Source organism: Mastigoproctus giganteus, chromosome 5, assembly GCF_048544385.1.
Source record: "Mastigoproctus giganteus isolate SK-2022 chromosome 5, ASM4854438v1, whole genome shotgun sequence".
Taxonomy (NCBI): Eukaryota; Metazoa; Arthropoda; class Arachnida; order Uropygi; family Thelyphonidae; genus Mastigoproctus; species Mastigoproctus giganteus.
Window position 1 is genome coordinate 221,368,676 of NC_143579.1, and position 27,298 is coordinate 221,395,973.

General features: G+C 36.9%; 1 protein-coding gene across 7 annotated transcripts in view; it reads right to left on the bottom strand.

Annotated features, from left to right (window-relative positions):
- Positions 1 to 27,298, bottom strand: part of Srp54 (splicing regulatory protein 54) — a 274,433-nt gene that overhangs the window by 195,006 nt on the left and 52,129 nt on the right. For 6 of the 7 annotated variants that reach the window (XR_016546991.1, XR_016546992.1, XM_090374416.1 and 3 more), the window contains 2 exons: positions 16,415 to 16,548; positions 13,448 to 13,548 (listed from right to left, as the gene is read on the bottom strand). Coding sequence is in view for 4 of the 7 variants with exons in the window: in XM_090374416.1 (XP_090230542.1) it covers positions 13,448 to 13,548; positions 16,415 to 16,548 (235 nt within the window). In the remaining 3 variants the exon portion in view is untranslated. Of the gene's footprint in view, positions 1 to 13,447; positions 13,549 to 16,414; positions 16,549 to 27,298 lie in introns of those variants that run through there. The other variant, XM_090374418.1, reaches the window with a different exon arrangement.

The window sequence follows — 27,298 nt, forward strand, 5'->3', positions numbered from 1 at the left end:
ACATTCGCCAGTATGAGCTATACCAGCAGATGACCCCACACAGCATCCTCTCCAAACCAAGGTTCATCAGCATAAAAGACTCGCCTGGTGCAAAGAGCATGCAAGTTGGACATCAGAAGACTGGAAGAAGGTGTGCTGGTCAGATGAGTTCCGTTATTTACTTCACACCATGGATGTCCATGTACAGATTTGGTGTCAACAACACAAGGCTCTTGATCCATCATACATGGTATCAAGAGTGCAGACTGGTGGAGGCGGTTGTATGGTGTGGGGCATTTCATTGGCAGGAACTTGGACCCATGGTGCACGTAGAACGACATATCAGTGGTCTCTGCTGTCATCAACTGCTTGCTGACTGTATACACCCCGCTACGTTACACCTTTTCTCAAATGGCGATGGTGTCTTCCAAGACAATACACTAAGCCATCGGGCACTAGTTGTGCAGGAATGGTTTGAGGAAGACAGTTCTGACTCCCAGCAAATTGTTTGGCCTCCGAATATCAATCCCATACGGCACTTTTGGGACACTATGGAAAGGCAAATCAGGCGTCCTGATACACCAATCACCTTCATACCTGCACTGCTGACAATATTACACACAGCTGGGTTGGCTATACCTTCCGAATACTTCAGACATCTTGTCGAATCAATGCCACATCGGATAACTGCTGTACTGAGGGCAAATACCTACGAAGTATTAGGTAGGTGGTCATAATTCAGCAATCACTCAGTGTATATATAAATAGAAAATCCTATTTTCCAGTGGAGTTTGAAATGGAATTTAATGGAACAAATGTTGACAGAATAATATACATAATAATATCAATCTAACTATAATAAAAGTTATTTAAAAAAAATGCATCTACAATTAACAAATACACTTTTTGATATGTAAAATGACAGATTAATCAGAAGGAAAAGTAACTAACACAGGAGACAATGGATTTGATGAAAAAACTAAGAGAAATTAAAAAAATAATAATAATAAATAAAAAGAAAAAGATTCAACAAGCATAAACCAAACAGAATATTTAGAAATATGCAAAACTATCTATAAAAGAATGATGTGTGAAATTAGACCCTATACAGTAAACCCCCACTATTCGCGGGGGTTACGCTCCTGAGAAATGCCACGAATACCGAAAATGCGAATACTGAGTTATGACTCCCATAGTAATAAAGGGGTTCCATTCCAAAGTATGAAATATATAAGAAAAACTAGTCTAAAATTTTATCTATGTATATATATGTATTATATGTACCTTCATAATATGACTATGTACATAGACAGTACATAGTGAAATGCACGCATAAGGCATCGAAATGAAAATAAGAAACAATTTAATATTAAATGTAATATTTATTAGAAATTTCAAACAAATATTTCAAACCAGCGCCTTTGCTAACTAAAAAACTTATCCCGCCAGTGCTTTTACCAGTTTCGCTAAAGTGTTGATAAAGTAGTTTTGCCTTTTCACGAATGATGAGTGAACTTAAGGGAATTTTATTTTGAGTTCGGTCTTCTATCCACAGATTTAAAGCCTTTTCCATTTTTTCTATTTTAATATCACGAGTTACAGAGCAAATTTTTGAAGCAATTAGGGCGTTTTCACGGACACTACGGCGGATTTTTCCTTCCGATTTTTTGATTGATCGTACCGTTGACTCATTGATTTTATAATGTTTTGCCACTGAGAAGACACTTTCACCATTAGAAATTTTGTCTAATAATTCAGTTTTATTCGCTAATGTCATCACCTTCTTTGATCATTTCACATTTCACTTGTTATTCGTGGCCATATTTTTATACGGGTTAGAAAGAACTTGTCCACAATAAAGTCACTTTCTTTCGTTAACACACTCGAAAAAGTCTGTTTTACACTGCAAAACAGTAGATTTATCACTTTTGTAAGCATATCAATTTATAAATTTATTCAATTTATAAGCGTATAAATTAAAAGCAAACGATGAAACCTTCCATGACAAGCGCATAACACATACCGAACAAGGATTAGCGAGAAACATCCACACTCGCGACTTTGTCACCCCTCTCCCCCCACACCCACTGAGCGCTGTTTTGACCGGGAAAGATAATTTTACCACGCCCATGTTTTTCTTTGGCGGAAAATATTCACGGCGCTTTAAAATTCACATTTTTTAAGGTTTCATTTTATATTAAATCGGTGATCGCGAATACAGATACCGCGAATAGAGGGGGTTTACTGTATTAGTAAGAAAATCAAAGAAACAAAAGGAAAAAAAATTTTTTCGAAAATTCTGAGAATTTTCAAACATTGGTTTTTTAATAATCAAAAGAATTCAAGAATTTTACACAGAAATGTATATGGACAAAGATAGAGATTTAGACAAGGAACAATTGAAGAGGAAGGCGAAGTTCCACAAGTTGAATTAGCTCTAAGATTGAAAAGGCTCTGGAAGAAGATGGAATTTCAATCGAACTTCTGGAACTGGGAGGGCACATGGTCTCACCTCAACTAGCTAATCTTTATGCAATATATTTTGAATTCAGAAAAATTCCCAGAACTTATCTTTAAGAAAGGGAACAAAAAATAATAATGATAAAATAAAATAAATTAATAAAAATAGAGAACTGCCTTATTTATCATTTTTTACTTATTATACCATGCAGTCCTAGCAACCTATTTACAATGTTGTACTACTGAACAATAGTGATGTACAATCATCTCAGATTCCCTCATAGACGACCAATTCATTCTCAATGTAATGTTCACATCACAATGCAATACCATGAAGGTATCTGACACTATAAAGTCCCAACACAAGGTTGTGACGATCTCCAAGGATCCAGTTGACACTTCTGTTGACATCTCTAAGGATCCAGTCCACCACGAAGATTCAAAATGAGTAGAAGTCCAATCCAGGCAGTAGAAGTCTAAACCAGGAATTGCAGCCACAATGAAGTCAACTTTTCCTCAAACCTGAAGTCCCAACAGTACAGTAGTTAACAGTAAAGGGGACTACCTCAATCAGTCTCCAACTACAGTCCCTGGAACCATAATAACACTACAGCATCACAGGTTACCCATCAAGAAAGCAACCACAATGCAATCCAACAGGCTCGACGTAGGGGTCTAACCCTTCACTGGAGCCCCAATTTCTCTGACACAAGCCTGCCCAAAAGGCCTCAGCAGCCTTCTCAACAACTTCTCCGAATGACCTGTTAGCAGACGAGGCATCTAGATGGTGTATCTTGAGGTTCTTTAGAAACCATAGTGTTTGCAGAGTAGACTCCCACCTATAATCAGAATGGCACCACTCACATCCTGTGTCTATTCCATCCTAATGTAGCACATCATGACCTTTTCAAGCCCTTGTTAACTGTCATTCAGTATCTGGCTCATGCCCCTCCAGCTGCAACAACATCCTACTCCTTCTTCTGAATAGTTGGATCACAAAATTTTGAAGTGCATAAAAATCTTCTTTTGTACTAACAGTTGTTCACATTCAGGCGTAAGGGAATGGTGATTAGGAGCTTCTTTGATTAATTGTCCCCTGAAGTCACAAAACTCAACACACAAGTGAGTTGACAGAGTTCACAGCCATGGGAGCAAGTCAGTTTCTGAAGTGATTATAATAAAATAAGATCATAACTATATAATTAGACAGTTAATCAGAAAAAATATATGAATATGATACACCATTATATTCAGCACGTGGATTATAAGAAAAGCATATAATACAGTAAAAACATCAGCAATTCTGGCAGCACCAAGGCTAATTTTAACATGGCTATGAGAAAGATAATGACTAATAAACATACACCTATAAGAATTGTTAAAACAGCAAACAAAGAAATATAAAGAATGTCAGCATATATCTGGGGCAACTAATAAACATGGAAGGTGGCAAAAAGAATAAACTGAAAGAAGAATAATTTGGCTAATCAGCTTATGAAAAAATGAGAAATATATTTGGAGATGAAAAAATTTCCAAGAATATCAGTATTCGATCAGTGTATTTTGCCTGTAATATCATATTGAAGTAAAACCTAGAATCTAACAGAAAGATTGAGCAAAAAGATTAAATTAACACAATGGAGGGTAGAAAGAAGCATGCCAAGAATTACCCAAGAGACAGGAAAACAAATGAGTAAGTCAGAACAAAAACTGGAATAATATTTGAGATAATAACACATTAAGTGCTGAAAGTGGAAATGGGGTGGACACTGCAAGATTTAGTAATGAAAGAAGGACCAGAAAATGAATGGAGACAAATGGATAGTAAAAGACGAAGAGGAAGGCCTAAAGTACAATGGAGAGGGGGGGGGGAGAGACTGCAGGAGTGCAATGGACGGAAGCTGCAGTGGCCTGACAATGGTTGAAAAAGAAGAAAAGCTGGTATCACTTTTGAGCTAAAACACTAGTATTATGTGTATACAAAATTAATGCTATTTTTTATATATCCTAATTTAATTTTAGATGTTGTTTACTATGCATTTCATGCAAAAAAAAAAAAAAAAAGTACCTGAATTTGCCATTGGTGAAAAGTAGCTGAATGTAATTGTGCCATTTGTTAAAATGTTTGATGATAATTTTTTCTTTCTTTCCAGGTGCCTCCATACAAGATGAGTAAACAAAAACAGAAGACATCATTCCATGGTGTATTTTTTGGATAACAGTGAAAAAATGGATGCCAAATATATGAATTTCTTTGGATAACATGGAACAATGGCCACCAAAAAGATTTTCAGTGCATATTCTAATGTACTAGATGCCTGAAATGCTAATGGAGCTGGACAATAATCTGCTTTGATTGGTTGTTGAGACAGATCCCTAACAAAAAATAATCAAGAAACTTACTTCATCATGATCTACTGTACAAGAGCACCTCCAAGAGACTGATGTCAGCAGACAGAGTGTAGATCACACAAACTGAACCACTTATTCATTACTGAACTGTTACTAGATATAAGAAATGGCATCTGTATGTTAAGAGAAAGTGCAAGAATCAATCTCTCTCTCTCTCTCTCTCTCTCTCTCTCTATCTATCTATCTATCTGTATCAGGTGACACAGTTCCTATGCCAAAACCAGGTCAAAACACCCAAAAAAGTTGTTTTGCATGTGGTGAAATACAACAGGAACAATCTATTTTGAGGTAATGGAACCAGTTCAGACCACCTCAGCTGATATCCACTGTCAACAACTAACAATAGTATCACCTTGGGCTAGGAGGGTGAGAGGAAGTTATACTGTTCCAGTATCATATACGAAGACCGGTAAGAAAGTAATGCTTCTTAATTTTTTGCTTTCAAATGTGGTGCCATAGATCATTTCACGTGTCACTAGAGGGCTCTAGTTTCACCATATTGAGTGGCGTTGTGATCAGTCTCATGAGTGCAGCAGATAGATAGTTCAGAATGGTGGATATTACAGATATATGTATCAAGCAAAGAGTGGCAATTGTATTTTTTAACAAGAAGAGATGCCTATTGAAATCTATACACATGTAAAAAATGTTTATGGTGACAATACTGTAGATGTGAGTAGAGTTAGACATTGGGCAAGACACTAAGAGTGAAGAAAGTGACACTGTTGAAAAGCACTGATCAAAGAGGACCACTGCATCACAACATACGAATTGTGCGATACAGTAGGTACAGGGAAACCTGCTGTGATAACCATCATAAAGGAACTAGGCTACTTTTGGGACCCACCAGGTTTGCACCTGGTGGGTCCCAAAAATGCTGACACATGAGCACAAAGAAGCCCAGAAAGTCATCTGTACGAAATTTCTCCAGTGCAACAAAGAATGAAGGAAGAGTTTTTCTTTCACGTATAGTCACATCTGACTAAACCTGAGTCCACCATTATGACCCTGAAAGGTTTGTTTGTTTGTTATTTGGTTTTTAGGAGCATTAGCAACTAAGGCCATATTGCTCCAGGATATGCGGTGGTCATTCCCTGACCTTTCCGCATCCTCCGTATTTGGTGGTCACGGGCTCAAACCCCGGTCTAATCAAGAAGCGTGTGCTACGCACTGCTGCTCCTGCCCACCTGGCTACGGAGGCGCCCGACCCTGAAAGGAAAAGACAGTTGATGGAGTGGCACCATCAAAATTCACCACACAAGTTCAAAAGACCGCCTTCTGTCGGTCAAGTCACAGCAAGAGTGTTTTGTGTGTCACTGAGTGGTGACTAGAGGTCTCTAGTTTCACCATGATGAGTGGCATTGTGATCAGTCTCATGAGTGCTCACACAGATAGTTCAAAATGGTGGATGTTACAGATATATGTATCAAACAAAGAGTGCTGACTGAATTTCTTACCAAGGAAGAAGGGATGCCTATCGAAATCCATACGTGTCTCAAAAATACTTATGGTGACAATACCATAGATGTGAGTACAGTTAGGATTGGGTAAGACACTTTAAGAGTGGGAAAAGTGATATTGTTGACAAGCCGCAGCCGGCCAGTAACAACAGACAACAAGAGCCAAATCAACGTGCTGACCAAAGAGGACTGCCACATCACAATGCACAAACTCTGCGATGCAATAGGTATAGGGAAACCTGCTGTGATAACCATCATACAGGCTACAAGGTTTGTGCCTGGTGGGTCCCGAAAATGATGACACGTGAGCACAAAGAAACCCAGAAATTTCTGTATGGAACTTCAAGTGCAAAAAAAAAAAAAATGCTTGGTTTGATAAGGAAATTTTTCAATATTGCTTCACTCATGAATTCATTCTAGCAGTTCAAAAGAATTTATGTGATATGGGGAAAGAGTCCAAATTCTAAATGAGTCTTACTTCCAATAACTGTAAGGGCCATCCTCAATAATCCAAATTAGTTTCTGATTGTGGAAATATTTTTTCCTGTTATTTACCATTCAATGTCATTTCTCACACTCAAGCCCATGTATCAAGGAGTTATCCAAAATTTTAAATGCCATTACGGAAGTTGTTTTATGAAATACAGTAAACCCCCGCTATTCGCGGGGATTATGTTCCTGAGAAATGCCACGAATACTGAGTTATGGCTCCCATAGTAATAAAGGGGTTCCATTCCAAAGTATGAAATATATAAGAAAAACTAGTCTAAAATTTTGTCTATGTATGTATTATATGTACCTTCATAATACGACTATGTACATAAACAGTACATAGTGAAATGCAAGCACATGGCATCGAAATGAAAATAAGAAACAATTTAATATTAAATGTAATATTTTTTAGAAATTTCAAACAAATCTTTCAAACCAGCGCCTTTGCTAGCTAAAAAACTTATCCCGCCAGCGCTATCACCAGTTTCACTAAAGTGTTGATAAAGGAGTTTTGCCTTTTCAAGAATGATGAGTGAACTTAACGGAATTTTATTTTGAGTTCGGTCTTCTATCCACAGATTTAAAGCATTTTCCATTTTTTCTAATTTAACATCACGAGTTACAGAGAAAATTTTTGAAGCAATTAGCGCGTTTTCACAGACACTATGGCAGATTTTTTCTTCCGATTTTTTGATTGATCGTACCGTTGACTCATTGATTTTATAATGTTTAGCCACTGAGGAGACACTTTCACCATCAGAAATTGTCTAATAGCTCAATTTTATTCGTTAATGTCATCACCTTCTTTGATATTTTCACATTTCCCTTGTTATTCGTAGCCATATTTTTGTATGGGTTAGATAGAACTTGTCCACAATAAAGTCACTTTCTTCAGTTAACACACTCGAAAAAGTTTGTTTTACACTGCAAAACGGTAGATTTATCACTTTTCTAAGCATATCAATTTATAAGCATATAAATTAAAAGTAAACAACGAAACCTTCCATGTCAAGCGCATAACACATACTGAACAAGGATTAGCGAGAAACATCCACGCTCGCAATTTTGCCACCCACTGAGCGCCCAATTATCTTTCTCGAATTTGACTGGGGAAGATAATTTTAGCCACACCCATGTTTTTTCATGGCGGAAAATGTTCACAGTGCTTTAAAATTCGCATTTTTTAAGGTTTCATTTTATATTAAATGAGCGACCACGAATAGCGGGGGTCTACTGATTAGCAAGGTTTTCTCCATTCTCAACTTTTAACAATGCTTCACAATTAAAGATGCAATATATTCTAAGGCAATTGGAATACTGTGAAACCCGTCACTCTTGTGAGAGAATGGAGGAAATTATGGCCAACTGTCATGTCTGCCAACTTACCATCTGATGAAGATGATATTGACGGTTTTAATGTAAGGTCAAAGCAAAGCAGTATTGAAGAAATAATGCAAAAAATTCAATCCTTTACTTAGTCTCGAAGTTGGAGATATTGATGCACGATTCGCTGTTGATAATGAGATTGATTTATCACAATCATTCTCAGGTAAAGAAATAATTAATAGTGTCATTACTCCAGAGAAACTAGGTTCAGATATAGAAGGCACACTGACACAACTGAAAATATAACTTGGACAGCTGTAGAATTAAGCATGGAAAATATTTGGTTTTTTGAACAAAATTCAAGCTTTACTATGGAAGAAGTAATACAAGTGCATCTGCTGCAAAACACAATAACAATTATTGAGCATCAATGAAACAATGAGATAAGAAAATTTTTGAAAAAAGCAGCTACTATTTCTAAAGAAAACCATCAAGGAAATGTACCCTCTACCACAGAAGAAGCATTAGAAGAAATGGCACCCTCTACATCTAAAGCAGACATATTCGAAGGGGATCAAGTAGAACATTCAATGTTTGTGGGTTGGTCACTCACACACTAGCAAGGCTTTTGTGGATTTATTGAATGATTGTTTTCTATAGAAGCATTCCATGTTCGGGAAGCAACCAGAGGGAGTAATACTCTTGATCTGATTATCAGTAGTGATTCTTCATGCATTAAGAATCTGCAGGTAAAGGAACCACTAGGTAGCAGTGATCACAGTGTGCTGAAGTGGGATTTACTCAAAGAGTTAACTACCATCAGGGGTAAAGGGAAGAGTTTTTGCTTTCGTAAAGGCGACTACGGGGGTCTGAGACTATTTAAATTCTATATGGTGGGACCAACTGATGATGTTACCAGCAGCAAATTCAAAATGGGAAGCATTCAAAGGATTAATCTTGGAAGCTACTAGGCTTTTCATACCAACAAAGAAATATTGTTCAAGATTTAGGCCAAAATGGATGTCAGATGAACTAATCAGACATGTGGCAGAGAAAAAAAATGCATGGGATACACATAAATTAACATGTGACACAGAAGCCTATGACAGATATAAGCTGATCTGTAACAAAATCACAAAGGAGGTTGGGCAGATTATGAGAAATCTTTGGAAAAGGATGCAAAGAAAAACAGCAAAGAGTTCTTTACTTATGTAAACTCTAGAAGGAAGGGTAGGAACAAATTGGTCCACTTGATATCGATGTTTCAACTGTTGATGATCCTGCTCAGGTAGCTAACAAACTAAATGAATATTTTGCATCTACATTCATACATGAGGATTTATTCAGGGAGGGGAATGCCAGAGGTGTATTAAACTCTGGCAGTAAGCTAGATAATCTTGTAATAACTGAGAGTAAAGTGCAAGAGAAATTGTCGAAGATAAACATAAGAAAGGCACCTGGGGTGGAAGGAATCTATTCAGTTATATTAAAGAAGGCAGCAAAGGAAGTAAACAAACCCTAAGACATAATTATGACAGCTTCCTTGGACTCAAGGGAGATACCCATGGATTGGAGATGTACAAATGTGACCCCAATCCACAAAGGAGGATCAAAGGGGGACACAGGTAATTACAGACATGTTAGTTTAACTTCTGTTCCAGGTAAATTAATGGAGGCACTGGTCAAAGAAGCATTGCAGGATCATCTAGACAAGACTTCAGTTATAGCTTGGACACAGCATGGGTTTGTTAAGGGGAAGTCTTGTCTGACCAATCTGATTGGATACTATGTAGTCACAAAGAATAATTTTGATACCATATATTTGGATCTTAGACTTTTGATACTGTTGCATGTGGAAGACTGCTGCACAAATTGGAGAAGTGTGGCATTAGAGGCAAATTGCTGCTATGGATAAAGGGTTGGTTGAGTGGGAGAAGACAGAGTGGTAATCAATGGACACTGCTCGTTGTGGAATAATGTTATTAGTGGAGTCACCCAGGATTCATTGTTTGTTTTCTGTATTCATTAATGATACTGATGATGGTATATCAGGCTTAATGTCCAAGTTTGCAGACGATATGAAGGTCAGCAGGGTTGTTAATGACACAAATTACGGTACGCTGCTGCTGCAAAAGGATCTAGAAAAGTTGAGCAGATGTGTTGAGAGATGGCAAATAAAGTTTAACATTGACAAATGTAAAGTACTATATATGGGAAACAGCACCCCAGAGCAACGTATCAACTCTGTGGTACTACACTGACAGTGGTAGAGAAGGAAAAGGACCTGGGGGTAATTGTGCAGGCAGATATGAAGTTCTCTCAGCAGTGCAGACGGGCTGCAAGAGTAGCTCATGGTGTCTTGTCAATGATATACAGGAATTTTTCTAGCAGGGATAAGGAGGTGATTATCCTCTTTATATAAGGCAATGGTCAGGCCACACCTTGAGTACTGTATACAGGTCTGGAGGCGTCATATTGAGAAGGATGTTGGAACAAGTACAGAGAAGGGCAATAAGATTAGTGAATGGAACAAAGGGTTGCTCTTCGGAAGAAAGGCTTAAGTTTTGCAAATTACAGTGTCTGGAGACTAGGCACCTATGGGGTGATGTGATGTGATTGAGGTGTATAAAGCCTTGAATGGTTTGAGCATGCTCAATGCTGATGGGATTTTTCCTCTTGCTCAGAATAATCGCCTGAGAGGGCATAAATTTAAATTGAGGAAAGAAAGTAGGATAATGTGCAGAAGTCTGCCTTTAGCCAGTTAGTGGTTGATTGCTGTAACACACTTCCATCTGTCGTAGAAGTTGATAGCTTAAACAAATTCAAGGCAGAACTAGACAAACATTTCGAGCGAGTGAATGGATGACATGAGAAGAGAGAGAGAGAGAGAGAGAGAGAGAGAGAGAGTGTGTGTGTGTGTGGGTGTTTTTTTTTTTTGGTTGATGCTATATAAGCTTGCTTTCTTGCATCATGTGCCCTTGCTAATGCTAATAACAGAATTACCATCCCCCTTTTTGTTTATATACTAAAGCATGTTTATGTTTTTTTATGTTTACATATTACAGGATGTTTGTTTTTTTAAGTGCAGTTAATAAAATTGCATTCTTAATCTCCTAATTTCTTATTTAGCCTCATTATTTTTGCACTAACCCTAGAACTTTCAAGAAAAGTTACCTACGTCTATTTGCAAGGTGGGCACTTCTTGTTTTTGCCCGCACATGTTTTTGGCACTCTATTTTTGAAAATTGTACAAGTTTGGTTTAATTTCATTAAAAATAACATTAAAACAATGTTGCAAACAAAATTATCTTTATTGTTGATTATTTGCTTCATTAAAATGCAGGCATTATAATTATAAAAAAAAACCCAAAAAACCACAATATAATTTCAGTTTATTTCTGTAAAATGTCATGAAACATTTTACAGAAATAAACTATTTTAGTCATCCGAGGATTGATTGTAACAGTTATTGCACAAAATGTTAGCCTCTGTGTGGTTTTTTACAAACATTTTTTCCACATGAACAGATGTCTCGATAGCCAGGTGGGAAGGAGCAGCAGCAGTGCACAGCACACGCTTCTTGATTAGACCGGGGTTCGAGCCCGTCACCACCAAATACGGAGGATGAGGAATGAGGAAACGTCAAGGAATGACCACCGCATATTCCCGGAGCAATATGGTCTTGGCTGCTAATGCTCCTAAAACCATATAACAAACAAACACGAACACTGAATCTTTGTTTTTGTTAGCTTGCCATTATCACATTTGGAACTAATATCTTCAAGGCAAATGTAGCATCTTCTCTTCATAGAAGGTTTGAGTCCTTTGAAAACTTCTTTTTTAACTTTACTTCAAAAATATTTTCCATTGCCACTGTTAACAACTTTGGAAGACCACCTGTATTTTGTGCTCTTACTTGGGGTCTAATTAGTTCTTGGACTAATTCCAGCAGAAAGAGTCTTCATTGTGTGTTTTTCTCATTCCATTTCGGATTATTTAGTAATCCGAAATGGAATGGATTACTAAATAATTGGGTAGGCATTCAACTAAGAAGAAAAATAGCACTAGTGGCCATCACCTTGTTCCTCTTTTTACTGAAAACGATTGCACCATTTGATCAATCCTTAGTTTTATTGTAATCGAGATTTGATCACACTTTACTTCTTTTTAGTGTCATCTATTTTATCATCTCCATGTTGAGTTGATAGCATAATCAAATCTTCTGTAGGATTTTTTCTGGCAATATATGAAACAAGAGCAACAGGCAGTTTTCCAGAACTTGGCAGAGTAAATGCAAACTTTGAAGAATACAGTTCTCATGGCCTCGTGTTTTTTTCCAATTCTCCTGGTATATTTTTTCTATTTTGTTGCATTGTTCCAACAATGGTTAGTCCATAATTTTGGTATTTCTAGGGTTATGAGTGTTTTTCAGTCAAAACACTCATATTGATTTGATAACCAATCTTCGTCATCAGATGACTGTGATTCTGTCTCACTTTCTACCAAGTTTATTTCAGTTTCATTTTCAGAAACATCTTCGTGTCCATATCACCATCATAAAAGTCACTTTTTTGAAGAATCTCTTCAAGCTCTCGTTCAATCAATGATGTCCTATCTCTTGCACTCATTTTTCACTAGTGATCCGAAGGGCACAATAATAAATTGCCCAACTGAGAGATAAATGTCTAGGTACGTTTCAAAATGCAGTTTCTGTAAATTTCATCTTCTTGTATAAATGAGGTTTTTCTCATGCTTATGCGCAATTATGTTTCAAAAATTAGACAAAACTAAAACAAGGTCTGTTCTCCACTAAGGTCCAAGGCTGATTGCATGGGTAAATCAGTTTAGCAAAACGTAAATTTATTTATATACGTGCATAAGTAGCAGTACCTATATCAAATAAAAATTAGTAACGTCTAATCCCCCGGGAAGGGGGGAAAAAATTGCCCACGGTAAAATACGTAACTGTTTTTCAAAAAAAAAAAAAAAAAAAAAAAAAGAGTTTATTTTAACACAGTTATAGTACAATGAAATGCATATCTTAAATGACAATTACACTTATTTTAGAGATTTTTCAACGAAAAGTTTAGGAGATACAGGAAGAATTAAAAGCCATGAGCAATTTTGGCATGCTTAAATAAATGATTAGATAATGAATACCTATATAGATAAAAAGTTTGTTTTTCTTAGTTAAAAAAATATTATTACTTCCCCATACCCACAATATATAATGCCCCAGTCATATTAAGTTTAAAATTACAACTGAGAAATTATTATTATTATTATTTTATTTATTTTTTTAATTGAGTGAATACCACCTGGTTAAGAATCTGATTCGGTCCACTTGAAGGTGGCAATCCAGCAACTGTTGTTGCTGGAGCTGCAAGAGCCATTGCTTTTGCTTCATCTGGAATTGTATCTAGGAAAGAAAGAAAATAGTATTTTACTTTAATAATACTGTTGCATAGTTTATAAAACTACTGCAAAAGCAACATGCAGGTACACAACTTGCAGTTGAGCATTTCCAATATCATGGTTCAGGTATCTCAGAATGTAGAAAACTTATTTTTATTTAAGGTTCATGATAATGACATTTCATTGACAAATTTATTAACAAAACTTATTGATTGTAATTCTTGTTTTGGACGGATCAATTTTCTAATTTATTTCATAAAAGACTGTACAGATTTTGCTGTATTAAAAAAAATCAGTACTTAAATTATCTCCATTCTAATTCTTAAGTTGTAGAAACAAACACTTCATTGCCTAAGTGTGCTCATTCCAGTAGTCAGAAGTTTTTAGAGCTGTACAAGAGTCAAAACCAAGAGTTACAAAACCAGCAGGCCTTAACTGTCAGACTACATAGATGATAATATATCAGCTCCCTTCCAAGTTTGCATCTGCCGCAGAATGGAATGTTTACTGCTAAACTGTATTCTATGGGCAGCAGGTAAGGCAGCCAGTGATATGTATCCCTCTTCCTTCAGAGCAGAGAAGAGTCTGTTTTAACTGGTGTCACAAACATGCCATTTAGACTTAAGAACAATGGTTCTATGTGATGTTTGGGAACATTCCAAAAAGGGATCATCGTGGCAAAATTTCTTGAATGGAGTAGTCACCAAGGCCTCCTAACCTGAATCCAAATGACCACATATTGGGATGCTCTGGGTAGGGAGGGAGGGAGAGGGGGGAACCACTTTTAAGAGTTAGCTTTAGCTATACTACAATTTGAAAACTGATTCACATTCCACATGGCAGCTCACACCAGACTTTCTTTACAATTGTTTTTGTCTGTATGTTATCACTAGAGACCACTGCTTTTTAATGAGAGGCCAGTTAGTTGTGAAACAGGCTGTTTCATTCAAATGGCCAATTAAGCTTTTGGAGTAGCCATTGTTTGCAAGTAATGCAATACAGGTGAACTCGCTGAAAAGGCAAGTTTGTTTTGCTATAAGAATTAAGATCATTTTGTTATCTATGCAGTTTAAATCCTGCTAGCAACTAAAACAAATTAAAGGAGAAACGGTTCTGCAAGCATTGTATAAAGACAGAAATGTCACTTTCTTTTGCTTGGATTCTTAATATTTTGGAATTGTAAAATTTTGATTTTACAATCCAGATGTCAGAGATTTTTAATAGTTTACTGTATATCTTCAAGAGAGCAACTACTGGAGGACTTAGTTGTGAAACAGGCTGTTTCATTCAAATGGCCAATTAACCTTCTGGAGTGGTCATCGCTTTGCAAGTAATGCAATACCAGGTGATGTCGTTGAAAAAGCAAGTTTGTTTTGCTATAAGAATTAAGACCATTTTGTTATCTATGCAGTTTAAATCCTGCTGGTGACTAAAACAAATTAAAGGTTTGTTATTAATGTTATTACAGTGAAGTGACTCAATGAATTTACAGTGAAGATATTTCCCAAATGGACTGGCCACTGAGATCTTCAAAGCTGAATCCCACTGAGCATGCATGGGATGCTCTGGACAGATTTAGTTGTTAATGCCCTTAACAAGAGTTATACTGTGCCCTGAAAGAATGGGCTTCAATACCACTCAGGACTCTTGGACTCTCATTAACAGCATGAGAGCACACTGTGAATGGTGTCTAGCTTTCAGGGATAATCAAACTACCTATTAAAGTATAAAAACATTTTCTGCTGGATACTCATTTTCAAGTATGCATAAGCTAATTTACATGTTTCAGAAATGATATGAGTAAACATAAGTTGATCCACAGTATTTTTATGTCATAACTCACTGTACACTCACAACAAGAAGAAACACATTTAGAACATTCAATATTATGGTCAGTATATGATGGTTATTTCAATGTTATTACATAAGGAACTTAACTTGTTCAACCATAACAGTATGTATGGTATGCAAACTGAATATTTCTTTTGGAAAGGTGGTTTTGATTCAGCAGAAGCTGCGAAATATCTATTTAGAACATTGTAGGTGGGAATAACCCAAAATTAAAAATTTCTGTATTATTGTATATTCTGTATTATTAAGGCTCAACTAGCTGTATTCTTAAGGACAGAACTCACAACCATAAAAAATCCACTTAAGTTGGTGGTTCTGGGGCCTTGGAATTATCACAATATCTGTTATTCTTACACCATGATTTTAAATTTGACAATTTAGCTTTAGATTATCAGTCAGATTATTGTAAATAACTTATTTCAGAGACTTTACTTCTGAAAAGTCACGAGAGATCAAATTCATGCATCTGACATGGAACTTTTTCATATTGTGTAATGCATGCTGTTACACCAATATAATTTGTCTCACATTCTCCCCCCCCCCCCCCTTGAAGACAAAGCAAAAAGTGTTAGTCCCACTTTAGGGAGGTTTTAACTTGCTTGGGCAATGAATCTTGTTAGATCACTGCCATTTTATCATTGTTCCACACATATGTTGTTATCGGAAATATTGGTGCCAAGATCTCACTGTCTGTATATTTGATGTGGTAGGTGTGGTTGCACTATTATACTTGGCATTAATCTTTTGAATCACTAATAAGAATTTAACGATTGTTTTAAACTTAGTTTTATCCCCATAAAGAAATAAATTTTAATAAACCTGAGTTATTACAAATGCCGGAATAAGCCACAGGTAACTCATATTAAACTATGCATTAATGCTGTGAAGCACTACTAATGTCAGTAAGCAGACAGATCAAAGAGTAAGAAAAATCCTAAAGGAAACTACAAAATAATAAAGTACTAACTGTGATGGAAAACATCTAAGTTATAACTCTGCACAAATTTAAAAACACTTACTGTCAGCAACTGGTACAACAATGAGAGCACGATCAATAAATACTGTGTTTGTTAGATGCTGAGCAACACCTACGCTCCACATTTCAGCATATCTTATGTAACACACCTTTGATGATGGCTGGATAATGCAATCACTGAAAATAATAAAAAAAATATTTGATATATTTGATGAATATACTAAACGGCTACTATGAGTTTGATGAATGACAAGGTAAGCAAACAAATAATGGGTACTGACTCATAATTAATTTATGAATATCAATATTATAATGGATAACTTATTTCTCATGGGAACTCTAAAGGAATTCTCAGAGTAGTCTAACTGCAAGACATTCTATCACCTCGACCTCTTCTTGGGTTGTGAGTTATCATTTCACAGCATATAAGGTAAAATGGTACTTAGTATTAGTAGGCCACATGGTGCAAGGAAGCCAATATTATGCTGCACCAGCAAAAAAAAAAAAAAAAAAAAAATCATAAAAGAAAATGAATTAGACAACCTATCCATTTTCCTCCTTCCGTAGGTAATTATCCAGCTGAATTTTGAATTTCCCCAAACCGTCAGCCTCTACCAACCATGTAGGTAACTTATTTCAGTAACTTATAACTTGCCGGCTAAAATATAACTTCCTGCAATCCAGTCTAAACATCTGCATTTATGGCTCCTAGTTCTAGAATCATTTATAACAGTGAAAATTTCATCCTCATTCATTTCACTTTTGCCTCTCAGAGCCTAAAACATCTCCTTAAAGATATAAGGAATGCAGAACTGGAATTTGGGGAGTACAATGTCTACAGAAAGGATAGACAGGATAGGAAGGGAGGGGGGTTATGTTATTAGTTAAGAAATACATAAAATCCAAGGAAGTGAAGCCAGTCGACATCGCTGGACAATACAGTGTCGAGTCAGTTTGGTGTGACATAAGCATTGGGAGATCAAAATTGAGAGTAGGAGTGTGCTATAGGCTTAATGACTCTGATGAGAATAATAAGAAACTGTACAGAGAAACAGAGTGGGTCAGTAAATCAGAGAGTTTTATAATGGGGGATTTTAATTTCCCAGATATTGACTGGAATTTGGGGGCTGGTCACTCACACACTAGCAAGGCTTTTGTGGATTTACTGGATGATTGTTTTCTACATCAGCATGTTCAGGAGGCAACTACAGGGAGTAATACTCTTGATCTGATTATCAGTAGTGATTCTTCATGCATTAAGAATCTGCAGATTAATGAACCACTAGGTGGCAGTGATCACGGTGTGCTGAAGTGGGATTTACTCAAAGAGGTAACTACCATTAGTGGTAAAGGGAAGGGTTATTGCTTTCATAAAGGCGACTACGATGGACTGAGACAGTATTTAAATTCTATACAGTGGGACCAAATGATGATGTTACCAACAGCAAATTCAAAATGGGAAGCATTCAAAGAACTTATCTTGGAAGCTACTAGGCTTTACATACCAACTAAGAAATATTGTTCAAGGTTTAGGCCTAAATAGATGTCAGATGAACTAATGAGACATATGGCAGAAAAGAAAAATGCATGGGATACATACAAATTAACACGTGACACAGAAGCCTATGATAGATACAAGTTGATCTGTAACCAAGTTACAAAGGAGATTAGGCAGGTGAAGGCAGATTACGAGATATCTTTGGCAAGGGATGCAAAGAAAAACAGCAAAGAGTTCTTTACTTATGTAAACTCTAGAAGGAAGGGGATGAATCAGATTGTTCTACTTGATATAGATGGGTCAACTGCTGATGATCCTGTGCAGGTAGCTAACAAACTAAATGAATATTTTGCATCGACATTCACACATGAGGAGTTATTCAGCGAGGGGAATGCCAGAGGTGTATTCAACTCTGGCAGTAAGCTAGAGAATCTTGTAATAACTGAAAGTAAAGTGGAGGAGAAATTGTTGAAATAAACAAAAAAAAAGGCACCTCGGATGGATGGGATCTATCCAGTTATGTTAAAGGAGGCAGCAAAGGAAGTAAGCAAACCCTTAGCCATAATTATGAGAGCTTCCTTGGACTCAGGGGAGGTACCCATGGACTGTAGATGTGCAAATGTGACCCCAATTCACAAAGGAGGATCAAAGGCTGAAACAAGTAATTATAGACCTGTGAGTTTAACTTCTGTTCCCGGAAAATTAATGGAGGCACTGGTTAAAGAAGCACTGCAGGATCATCTAGACAAGACTTCAGTTATAGCTCAGACACAGCATGGTTTTGTTAAGGGGAAGTCTTGCCTGACCAATTTGATTGGATACTATGATGCAGTCACAAAAGAACTGGATGCAGGGAATAACTTTGATATTATATACTTGGATCTTAGAAAGGCTTTTGATACTGTTGCACATGGAAGAGTGCTGCACAAATTGGAGCAGTGTGGCATTGGAGGCAAATTGCTGCTATGGATAAAGGGGTGGTTGAGGGGGGGAAGACAGAGTGGTAATCAATGGACACTGCTCAACGTGGACTAATGTTATTAGTGGAGTCCCTCAGGGTTCAGTATTGGGTCCATTATTGTTTTCTGTATTTATAAATGATATTGATGATGGTATATCAAGCGTAATGTCCAAGTTTGTAGACGATACAAAGGTTGGCAGGGTTTTCAAGGATACATACTGACACTATGCTGCTGCAACAGGATCTGGAAAGGTTGAGCAGATGGACTGAGAGGTGGCAAATGAAGTTTAACATTGACAAATGTAAAGTACTACATATAGGAAACTGCAACCCCAGAGCAATGTATCAACTCTGTGGTACTACACTGACAGTGGTAGAGAATGAAAGGGACCTGGGGGTAGTTGTGCAGGCAGATATGAAGTTCTCTGAACAGTGCAGACAGGCTGCAAGAGTAGCTCATGGTGTATTGTCAATGATATATAGGAATTTTTCTAGCAGGAATAAGGAGGTGATTATTCCCTTGTATAAGGCAATGGTCAGGCCACACCTAGAGTACTGTATACAGGTCTGGAGGTCTCATTTCAAGAAGGATGTAGAGCTGCTGGAACGAGTACAGAGAAGGGCAACAAGATTAGTGAATGGAACAAAGGGGTGCTCTTACGAAGAAAGGCTTAAGTTTTGCAAATTAGTTTCTGGAGGCTAGGCACCAGCGAGGTGATCTGATAGAGGTGTATAACGCCTTGAATGGTTTGAGCATGCTCAATGCTGATGGGATTCTTCCTCTTGCTCAGAATAATCACCTGAGAGGGCATAAATTCAAATTGAGGAAAGACATGTAGGATTGACATGCGGAAATTTGCCTTTAGCCAGCAGGTGGTTGGTTGGTGGAACAGACTTCCATCCCTTGTCGTGGAAGTTGATAGCCTAAATAAGTTTAAGGCTCAGCTGGACAGGTATTTCGAACGAACAGAGGGGTGAAGTGGAAGTGGTTATTTTTTAATTATTTTTTTATTTATTTATTATTATTTTTTTGGCTGATGCTGCATAAGCTTGCTTTCTTGCATCAAATGCCTCTACTAATGCTAATCTCAATCAAGTCGCCTCTAGGATGTCTATTTTCAAGCTGTCCATTCCACATATTCGAAGCTTTTCCTTATATGGATGCCCTTTTGCTGATCTCACCAGGCGAGTCAAGTTACCCGTCTTTGGACCCTTTTAAGAAGCTCGATGTCTTTTTTTTTTAGGTGCAGCTACCCCATTTGAACTCAGTATTCCAAATGTGGTCTAACAATAGTCTTATATAATGAGATTATGACATCCTTATCTCTACTAGCAAATGTTCAAAAAAAAATCATCAATAGGGCATCATGGGCCTTGCTTGCAACCCATCAACAATGCTCAGAGAACTTCATGTATGCCTGTATCATAACCCTAAGTCCCTTTCTTCCACCACCACCACGTCTGACTTTAGTTCAACTCCACCAAGCATATAAGTTATTTTGGGGTTACCATTCCCCAGGTATAATACCTTACAAGTGCTGGATTAAAGCAAAACTGCCATTTTTCTGACCATCCCTGAAGTCTATTTAGGTCACTTTGAAGCACTGCTTGGCAGTGATCATTAACTACGCTACCAATCTTTACGTCATCTGCAAATTTAGACATCACGCCCTCTATCCCTTAATCAATGTCATTTATGAAAATCAAAAACAGTGGTCCTAATACTGATCCTTGGGGAACCCCATTTCTTAAATCAACCCAATATGAGGAATAACCATTTATCACAACCCTCTGCCTTTCCCTTGAAGCCATCCTGCTATCCATCTAAGGATTTTCCCTGAGATTCCAACCTGTTCCACATTATAAAGTAACTGCCCATGTGGGACTGAGTCAAATGCTTTGCTGAAATCCAAATAAACAACGTTGAAATTATTCTCTAAATCCAGCTGATGAGTGACCCTGTCAAAATAGCTAACCAAATTTGTTAAACATAATTTTCCCTTTACAAAATCATGCTGTGCATCCTTCAGTAGTTTTAGTTTCAAGAGCAAAATACTGAAATCAGCAACACAGAGATTGATGAACAGTCTTCGAAATCAGGTATGTGCTTTTTAGTAGGCACCATCATCATCATCATCATCATCATCATCATCAGCCATTTTCAATCCACTGCAGGATGAAGGCCTCTCCAGCAACTTTCCAGTTGCTTCTGTTTTGAGCACTGGACATCCATTTACTACCCACAAACTCATGAATTTCATCTATCCATCTCCGCCTTTGTCTTCCAGGTTTTCTTCTAGCTCCTCTTGGATACCATTCTGTTATTTTCTTAGTCCATCTGTCATCATGTCTTCGAGCTATGTGTCCTGCCCAAGACCATTTTAGTTCTTTAGTTTTGATAAGAATGTCCTTTACTTGAGTTTGTTGCCTAATCCATGTGTTTCTCTTCTTATCTAACAGTCTTATTCCCAATATGATTCGTTCCATTCTTCGCTGTGTGGTTCTCAGCTTCTCTTCCATTCTTTTGGTGAGTGCCCAAGTTTCACTTCCATAAGTCATGGTGGGGAGTATACATTGGTCCATTATTTTACGTTTCAGACAAACTGGGATATTGCTCTTCAGTATGTGACTATATTTCCTGAATGCTATCCATCCAAAATTTATTCTTCTCTTGACTTCCAGCCATTTATCATTATTACAGCTAATAACTTGTCCCAGATAAGTATATGACTCCACCTTTTCAATTACTGCTCCTTCAATCATTATGTCTCTTTCTGTGGCATACTTGTTCATCATTACTTTTGTTTTAGCCATATTCATCTTTAGTCCAAAATCCTTACTAGCTGTGCATAACTGATTAAGATTTTCCTCTAATTCTTTGGGATCATGGCTTATGACCACAATGTCATCTGCAAAGCGCAAATGGTTTAGGTACTCTCCGTTCACATTGACTCCTTTCTGCGACCAGTCTAATCTTCTGAAAGCTTCCTCAAGGGCAGCAGTAAACAGCTTAGGAGATATTGTGTCTCCTTGTCGAACTCCTTTCCCAATTTTAAATTTCCAACTGTCTTTGTCTAGTCTAATAAAGGAGGTAGCACTCTCGTATATTTTCTTCAAAATCATAATATATGGGGTATCAATGCCTTGTCTTTCCAGTGCCCGAAACATTGCCTTATGCTGTATGGAGTCAAATGCCTTTTCATAATCCACAAATGCCAGGCATAATGGTGTTTTATATTCATTTGCTTTCTCCATTAGCTGTGATATTACATGAAGGTGATCCATAGTTGAGAATCCTGTCCTAAAGCCAGCTTGCTCTTTCGGTTGATTCTCATCCAGTATTCTTTCTAATCTGTTAGTAATGACCCTTGTGAACAACTTGTAGATGTGGGATAACAAGCTAATTGGTCTATAATTTCCAATTTCTGATTTATCTCCTTTCTTATGCAGCAAAACTATGATTGCATTATTCCACTGCTTAGGCGTCACACCTTTTCTAATGCACTTTGTGAAGAGCCTTGCCAGTTTTTGTGTTATGTCTCTTCCTCCCAATTTTAACAACTCTACAGTAACTTCATCTTCCCCCGGGGCTTTCTGATTCTTCATTTTCTTCAATGCATGTTCTACCTCATCAGGAAGAATATTGGGTATGTCGTATGTGTTGCTACTTTGCAATCCATCTTCCCCACTGCTGGCATCATTCCTCTGCTCCTTGTATAATTCTCTATAGTAGTCTTCTGCTATTTGAATTATGCCTTCTCTGCTGTTTATAAGTACACCATCGCTATTCTTCAGTTTCAGTATCATTTGTCTTTCTGTATTACTGCTCATGGCTGCTGATTTAAATCCTTTGTTTTCCCTTAATGCTTGTTCTACTTTTCTTGTGTTAAATCTTCTTATGTCCTCTCTGAGTCTCTTTCTAATGGCTTTGCATAACTCAGTATACTCAATTTTCTCTCTGTCAGTGTTTTTCTTGTTTTTCCTTTGTCGTCTTCGGTTCATCATGACAAGTGTTTCTTGACTAATTTTTTCTTCTTTGGATTTCTTTTTCCCTATAGGTTTCTTGGGCTTTATCACTTTCAAAAAGTTGTAATATTCCTCGTCGATATCTTGGTCCTCAGCAGTCTGCAGAAGCTCATACTTGTTCTTAAGTTCCAGTACATACTGCTTTTTCTCCTCTTCTGTTATCTCAAAGACCTTTGTATTATTTACTCGAGTCAGTTTTTTCCTTTCCTTTCCTACATCTATATCAAGTGTACATCTTACCATTCTGTGATCACTTCCAACATTTACCTTATTTAGGACGGTGACATCATTCACAATATATCTTCTATTAGTGAGGATGAAGTCGATTTCATTAGTAGTTAATCCATTTGGACTCTTCCATGTCCACTTTCTGTTCACCCTTTTCTTGAAAAAAGTGTTCATTACTGACAGTCCTTGAGATTCTGCAAATTCCACAAGTCTTTCACCTCTTTTATTTCTTTCACCAATTCCAAAATTTCCTATAGTTCCCCTTTCTGTGCTGTTTTGTCTTTTTCCAACCTTAGCATTGAAGTCTCCCATAATAATAGTGTAGTGGGTTTTCTGCTCATCTAGAAGACTCTCAATTTCAGTGTACATTTCTTCAACCTCTTCATCATCATGGCTCGATGTTGGTGCATAAATCATTATAATCTTTAGCATGTATCTCTTAGAAATCTTTAGTATTAGTCTTGACACTCTTGGTGATGTACTTTTGAATTCCAAAATGTTGTTTTTAAAATCTTTATGGACCAGAAACCCAATTCCACCTTCACTCCTTTCACTGTTTCCATTGGTGTACAGCAGATTTCCACTTGATAAACTTATAAGTGATTCATTTCTTCTTCTTGTTTCAGCCAAACCGATGATATTCCAATTCACATTTTCTAATTCCTTTTCCAGCTCTAATATCCTGTCTTCACCGATGAGTGTTCTTACGTTATAACAGGCCAAGTTCAGTTTCTGTGCATGGCAGCCTGGTCGTACCCAGAGATTCTTAGCACCCTCTGCTTCCACTCTAATCCTCTCGCTGCCGTAAGAGGGAGAGTGAAAGCTGCTGGGGACTGAGGGCCATTTGTTTCGTCGTGCTTTCATATTGCTGGAGGGGTTGGTCTTTTCCTCTTCATGCTGACCAGGCATCTTGAAGAGAACCACTCTACACGTTCGTTGCCACCTAAGTGACGTAACAGGGCTTACCATCGAGAAGGTGTGCATGAGTGGATTTTAGGGAGGCAGGCCAACCGGACTTCTCCTAAATCTTCTGTAATAGAGAGATATTGGATCCATCAGTGTTTTAGGCTGAGTGTCTGATAACACACAGGATACCTGTTCCCCTCTAAGCCCCTAGTAGGCACCATCAACGTTAAAACATTAAATTTCAAATAAATGGATTATTTTTTTCAAAATTTAATCACTCTCCAATTAGACAGTTATTATCACCTTATAATTTTACATTCATGAAAAAGTTTTAAGCTTTGAACAAGGTGTGAAGGATGTCATATGCCAATAACAAAATTGTTAAGTGAGGCACTGGTTTAGAGAATAATACTACGGTTTAGTAATATTAATACTAACTAATATCACTACTAAAACTAATATAAAATAACACCAATAATACAATACTATAATATAATACCAATACTTACCAGTACTAATACTAGGTGGTAAATGACTCTCATCAACTGGTGCAATACCGACACTTTGCTAATTAGAGACATGAAGTGGTAAAACACAAGTTTAGTCTCCAGGGTCAAGTTTCTAACATGCCTCCTCCACACCCTTCAACTTATGCACAACACTACTAGTACTAATACTAACCAGTACCACTAATAATATAATGCAACACTAATACATAATATTTAAATATAATAGTAATATAATACTAATGCATACTAACAATAGAAGGTAGATGACTCTCATCAAATAGTGGAACTACAGGAAGGCTTTTGATACTGTTTCATATAAAAGCCTGCTGTATAAACTGGAGAAAGGCGGCATTAAAGGCAAGTTACTGCTATGAATAAAGAGAAGATTACATGGAAGAAAACAGTGGTTATCAATGGGTACTGCTCTTTGCGGACTAATGTTATTAGTGGAGTTTTCCAAGGTTCAGTGCTGGGCCCACTATTGTTTTCAATATTTATCAATGATACTGATGAAGTTATCAGGTTTAATGTCTAAGTTTGCAGACGTTGGCAGTGTGATTAATGCAAAGATTGGTTTATACAAAGGTTGGCAGTGTGATTAATGACAGTCATCAGGGCAAGCTACTGCAACAAGATCTAGATAATTGGGTTGATGGGCTGAGAAATGGTAGCAATAAGCCCAGAGTAACTTATTAACTGTGTGGTACTATACTCAGGATAGTGGAAGCTCACAAGGTTTTGACAATTATATACAGAAACTATGCTAGCAGGGATAAAGAAGTGATTTTCCCTTTGATTAGGGCCATAGGCTGCATCGTGAGTACTGTAAACAGGTATGGAGACCACACTTTAGGAAGGATATAGCTCGAACAGATGGAGAGAGAGAGAGAGAGAGCGAGCGAGCGAGCGAGCGAGAGAGAGAGAGAGAGAGAGAGAGAGAGAGAGAGAGAGAGAGAGAGAGAGAGAGAGAGAGAAGGGAAATTAAATTGGTGAAGGGAACAAAAGGGTGCTATTATCTAGAAAGGCTTCAGTGCTGCAAATTGCAGCATCTGAAGACTAGGCACCTGTGGAGAGATCTGATTGAGGTATTTAAAGTCTTGAATAGATTGAGTAAGCCAAATGTTAAAGGCATGCTTCCACTTGCTGAGACAACACACATGGGGGTGCATAAATTCAAGGAGGGTACAGATGGGCGAATTGTGTAGGTTTTTTTTTTGTTGATGTTATATATAAGGAGTGGCCAACAAGTTGATCACGATCTACTAGTCCATCACGACAAATTTTAAATAAATATAAAAAATAGATTAATCAAAATCTAAATATTATTATGCACCCCACTGCATACGCTTATTACAAAACAGGCCGCCATAGCCGAGTGGTCAAGCGTGCGGGTGCATAAGTGCGTGTGCACTTATGTGCTGTTTCTTGTATTCTGTCTATCTGGTGAACTCCTCTGACCATTTGGTCGTCCCGGAGTATAAACAGAAAATATTTTAAATCTGCAGAACTACGTGACTATTCTTGTTGCCACGCATCCACTAGGCTTGTCCAGTGAAAATGCACGCAGTTATGTTGTGGAGGGCATAGTGTATGTGTCGAATTCTTATTTAAGCTTACTTAATATTAATAACTGGATAGTATTTATACGTTAATTTAATGACCTTTGATTTAAAATTAATACTACGAAAAAGAGCAAAACATATCATTTTCATCAAGCGTGGGAACTAGAATACTTTTTTGTAATGATAAAAGAAAAATGTTGTTGTTTTATCTGCAATGCTTCCGTGGCTATACCGAAAAAAAGAATTTAGAAAGGCACTTCAATGCACTGATTAGTAGTATTTCTGCATAAATATCAATTTTTGGCAATGGCTAAGGATCTCAAAGCAAAACAAAATCCCGATCATTTTGCAAATATGCAAGATAATTTGTAAAAATATCCTGTTTCTGAATTTAAAAGTGAGAAATATTTCTGAAATTGGGAAAGTTGTGGATGATTTTGAAACGATTGAAGACATTGTTCAATATATTTCTTATCCATTTAATTTCGACTTAGATACAAAACAAATTGCAGAAAAAAATTGCTGAGATTTTTCACACGGAGAAAACATTACTTGAAAATGAAATTATTACATTGCAAAACAATATCTTCCTAAAAGCTAGATCATCAGAAGAAGACTTTTGGAAATATATTTGCTGAGAAAAGTACCCAAATGTAAAAAAAAAAAAAAAAAATGCAGTGAACTTTTAAATTCCTGTTTTGGTTCCACATATCTATGTGAATCGGCCTTTTCGTATTTGAAACAAACAAAGACGAAGACTCGCTCTACTCTTACAGACATGCATACAGAAGATTCTTTATGGTTGGCCTTAGTACAGTATAGCCCAAATTTTGAAAGCTTGGCAGATGACATGAAGACACAAACTTTGCATAAATTAAAATTTTAATTAGATAGTATGAATCAGAGCTGAAATACTCAATATGTTCTACGTTGATAATAATATTAGTAAATTAATAAGAGGAGTTTACCTCAATATAGTACGTGGAACACTTCCGTAAGATACCCTCCAGAAATTAAAACGGAAAAAACGAAAAAATCGACAACTTACCGGTACATTAAAGTAAAATATAAATAATTAAAGTAAAATATAAATAATTAAATAATCAATTTAACACAATTCAAAATCAATTCAAAACAATTAAATTTCAAATTAACGCAATTAAAAGAATCTAACGAAAATATTCAAAACGATTTTCCTTCCTGAAGCTGACAATGCTTTTCGACCGACTGTCGTGAT